We start from the raw sequence: 3,521 nt of genomic DNA on the forward strand, positions 1-3,521 counted from the left end.
GCTTATATATATGGTCTGATAGCCCAATCCATTACTCCCTCAGTTGTCGGTGAAATACAGTATAGTACAACAAAATAGGACTCACCATCAATGTTTTACAAAGTCACGGTGTAAAACAACAAAAGTTATGTCATTTAATGAGCTTGGAGAGCAAACAGTGTGTACATAGAGTAATATTAAACAATAAAAATGTATCAGCACATTCACTTCAAATGTGACGTACAAGTCACCAACAAAGAATAATTATAAATCTTGATTACACAAACAAATAACATGGATGATAGCAAGGTGGTTATTTATATATATTTTTAAAATTCTTAGCACAGTTTTATTTCAACACTGAATACAAAACAAACATGCAGCCTTCCAGAAAAGGGGACACAAAACTTACATTGTGGCCTCGTCATTGAAGAAAAATTTGGACTGGAAGGTTTATCTACAGGAAATATGTTTCGTCAATAAATCAAAAAAATATTAATGAAAAATAAAGGGAAGGTCATTTTTTTAACTACTTTGGAAGTGTTTGGTCTAGGATAGAGTAAGGATGCTTCGAGTAAAAGGCATTGAAAATTCACAGTTGAAGGATAGTTGATAAAAAGGAGCTTCATGTCAGTAGATAGTTGATAGGTGCACGTCCTGAAGTGGTAGGAAGCTTCTTGTGCTAGGAACAGTCAGTGACCACCTATCTGAAGAGCTGATCTTTCTTTTACACCAAAGTTCTAACTCTGAGAACACCAGATGAACGCCATGAGAGGTGAAACTTAAGTTAATGGAGTGAGACAGCTTTCGAGAGGAGGAGTAATAGTTTTTTAAAACCTTAGACAACAGTTCAACCTGAAATTGTACACTGTGATGTACATAACAATATTTATAGTATATACAAACATTAATCTGCAATTTTCTCTTCATAAATGCTTGTGCTGTTTCAACAACAACTTGCTTTACTTAGGAATAACATTCACGGAAATTGGTATAGAAGGGAACACTTTCTTCATACTGAGTTTATTATTAGCTTCTGACCCTACTAGACCTTTCAATATATTTATTATACCTCTCCTAATTATATATACACTGTACAACACATATAGCATGTGAAGTGGTTCTGACACATATCTCATTGATACACATTTTTATTTTGAAATATCAAAGTTCTAATGGTCTAAATACCAGCAGAATTAGTTACAGTGGCCCTAGTCATCCCTACAAGAACACTAGGGCGGATCACCTGATACAGAATTCATTTTCTCGCGTCTCTTCCCCAAAGATCATGTACATCCCTAAGATGCTAGCCAGAATCATCATAACAATAATAATGATACGAAAGGTTGAAGAACCACAACCGCGATTGAGAAGAAACAAGTATTTAAAAGTCTTCTTTTTTATTAACTACGAAACACAAGATTGCAGAAATATGATATTTTATGTATGATTTCCCCCCCTTCACTGCATACTTTCTGAGCTTGATCTAAATATGAAATAGAAATGAACGACCATTGTAAAGGTAAAAATTTCGTATAAAGTAAGGGCTGTGCCTGATAAAAAAATGCACATTCTCTAAATTAAGTTATTATCCACTAACAAAAACATGAGTCACACTACGCTTTACAAATGATGATTAGTTTGTTAGAAAAACAAAGGGAATCTAAGCAATAGATGATGATATGTTATATTTATCAACTAGATAAATCTATCAAATCCTGTAACTAGATAAATGTATACCAGTACTTATAACTCGTGCTCTTTTTTCAAATATCAATATATCCTTATTTCACAAAAAAAAGAAGAAAACTATGCTAAATCACATTATCAGTATTCAACAATATCATATGAAACGCAAAGTGATGTTCAATTGGCATGTGTAACAATGCAGTCACAGACAGCATCAGAATAAATATACTATTTCTTAATAACCATTAACCATTTTATTTAGCTGTTTGACCCCAAAGTCAATGGAATACCATTCTTAGTTACCTAAAGGTGAAATACTAATATTGATGATATGCATGTTTCTTTGTAGCAACTAAGAAAGACAAGAGGATAGCACAGTAGTAAAAAGTAGAATGTCCAGGGCTTGTCACTGTGCTGATATTAGGGTCAACAGAGTTGAGCAATGATGCCAGAAAGTATGCACGAGTCCCCTTCTAAAACCAAAAAAGAAAAATAGAGAAAAAAGGAAAGCACACGCTGTTGGTCGGCCTGTGTGCTAGCGTCCCGGGGCATCGATTCTCTTGCAAACTCAAGAGAGAAAAAAAAGGAACGCCCTTGAAACAGTGGACTTGAAATAACACGAAAAGAATGGACTTCAACGTCAAGTTAGACAGGGCATGGTGAACTAGAGAACTTACACGGCATGCTTTTTTGTGGAGTACACGAATTCCGGCTATGCTATGACGTCACCAACTGCACTACAAAGCACATTCAGTCGGTCCGCCATTGCCTAGACAGACCACGAACACTCCTTTGAAGGAGGAAAAAAACATGCCAGAAGTTCAATGAAATAATATGATGGCTTGGACTCCAGAGTCTTGTTTATATAACATTTCTTGCCAATATGACACTTATTGTCATGACTTCGACACATTGGAGTTTCCCAAGACTTGGGCGAGTCCACATTCCGACAAGCTGGACGGTAATGACCAACTTCAGAGGAAAAGTACACAACCTTTGAGCTCCCTTTCCAGTGTACATCATTTACCACAATAAAAAATGAAATGTACAAAACAAGAGAAAAAAATACTGAAATATTTACCACATATTATAAACTTCAAACTTTCTGTAAGGCAACCGTGATATTTATTTGAATGCAGCAGAAAGAGTTGTGTTGGTTCCCCTGCAAGCTGGTGACTGGTGGCGTTGTAGAAGTGTGTAGGGCGGGGTGGGTTGGGGTGGGCGGGCAGCCAGCAGCAGCGGGGCCAGGAACCCACCGTGAACAGGAGCCGCGGGGCCCGGGGGAGGCCCTCCGGCGCCCCTGGCTCGCTGGGGAATGGTACAGTAAGGCAGTGAGCGTTGCCACCATCACTCTAGCAACTGGTACTCCCTCGACCATCGCTTTCGTCAACTCTCGTCACATGTTTCCGGCACCGAGATGCCGCGACACGACTTGTAAATAAACGACAATACAAAAGAGTTGGTAATGCCGAGCAGGCTGCTGCCCCTGCGCCAGCTGCCTGCCCGCCTCCCTCGGGGCCGGGCATCAGGGTGGGGCTCAGTGAGGGCGCAGGGGCAGCCTTCGCGCGGGCACGGCCTCGGGGGCGTCACGGTGCGGTACAAAACTAGTATAAAGGGGAGGTTCATGGAAGCTACTGGCCACGTGAACCACGCGCACGGCCCGGGTGGGCGACTGGGCTCAGCATGCACTTGACGCATGCACAACTCAGTAACAAAATGCTACCTAGGCATCTCTAATAAACTGCAAGCATAGGCAGCCACTTCTATCACGAGGCCAGCAGCATGTGTTCCGCCGCGACCAGGGCGGCAAGCGCGAGAGTGGCGAGAAGGACGAGGGGCGGGCAGTGCGCGAT

At 40.8% G+C, this 3,521-nt stretch overlaps 1 protein-coding gene across 1 annotated transcript in view; it reads right to left on the minus strand.

Moving 5' to 3' along the window:
- Positions 1-3,391: 3,391 nt before the first annotated feature.
- LOC119593603 overlaps positions 3,392-3,521 on the minus strand; it is a gene marked incomplete at its 5' end in the record, with an annotated part of 118,927 nt that continues 118,797 nt past the window's right edge. The window contains 1 exon segment of the mRNA XM_037942559.1: positions 3,392-3,409. Coding sequence (XP_037798487.1) covers positions 3,392-3,409 — 18 coding nt within the window.

This window comes from Penaeus monodon, chromosome 32, assembly GCF_015228065.2.
Source record: "Penaeus monodon isolate SGIC_2016 chromosome 32, NSTDA_Pmon_1, whole genome shotgun sequence".
Lineage (NCBI taxonomy): Eukaryota > Metazoa > Arthropoda > Malacostraca > Decapoda > Penaeidae > Penaeus > Penaeus monodon.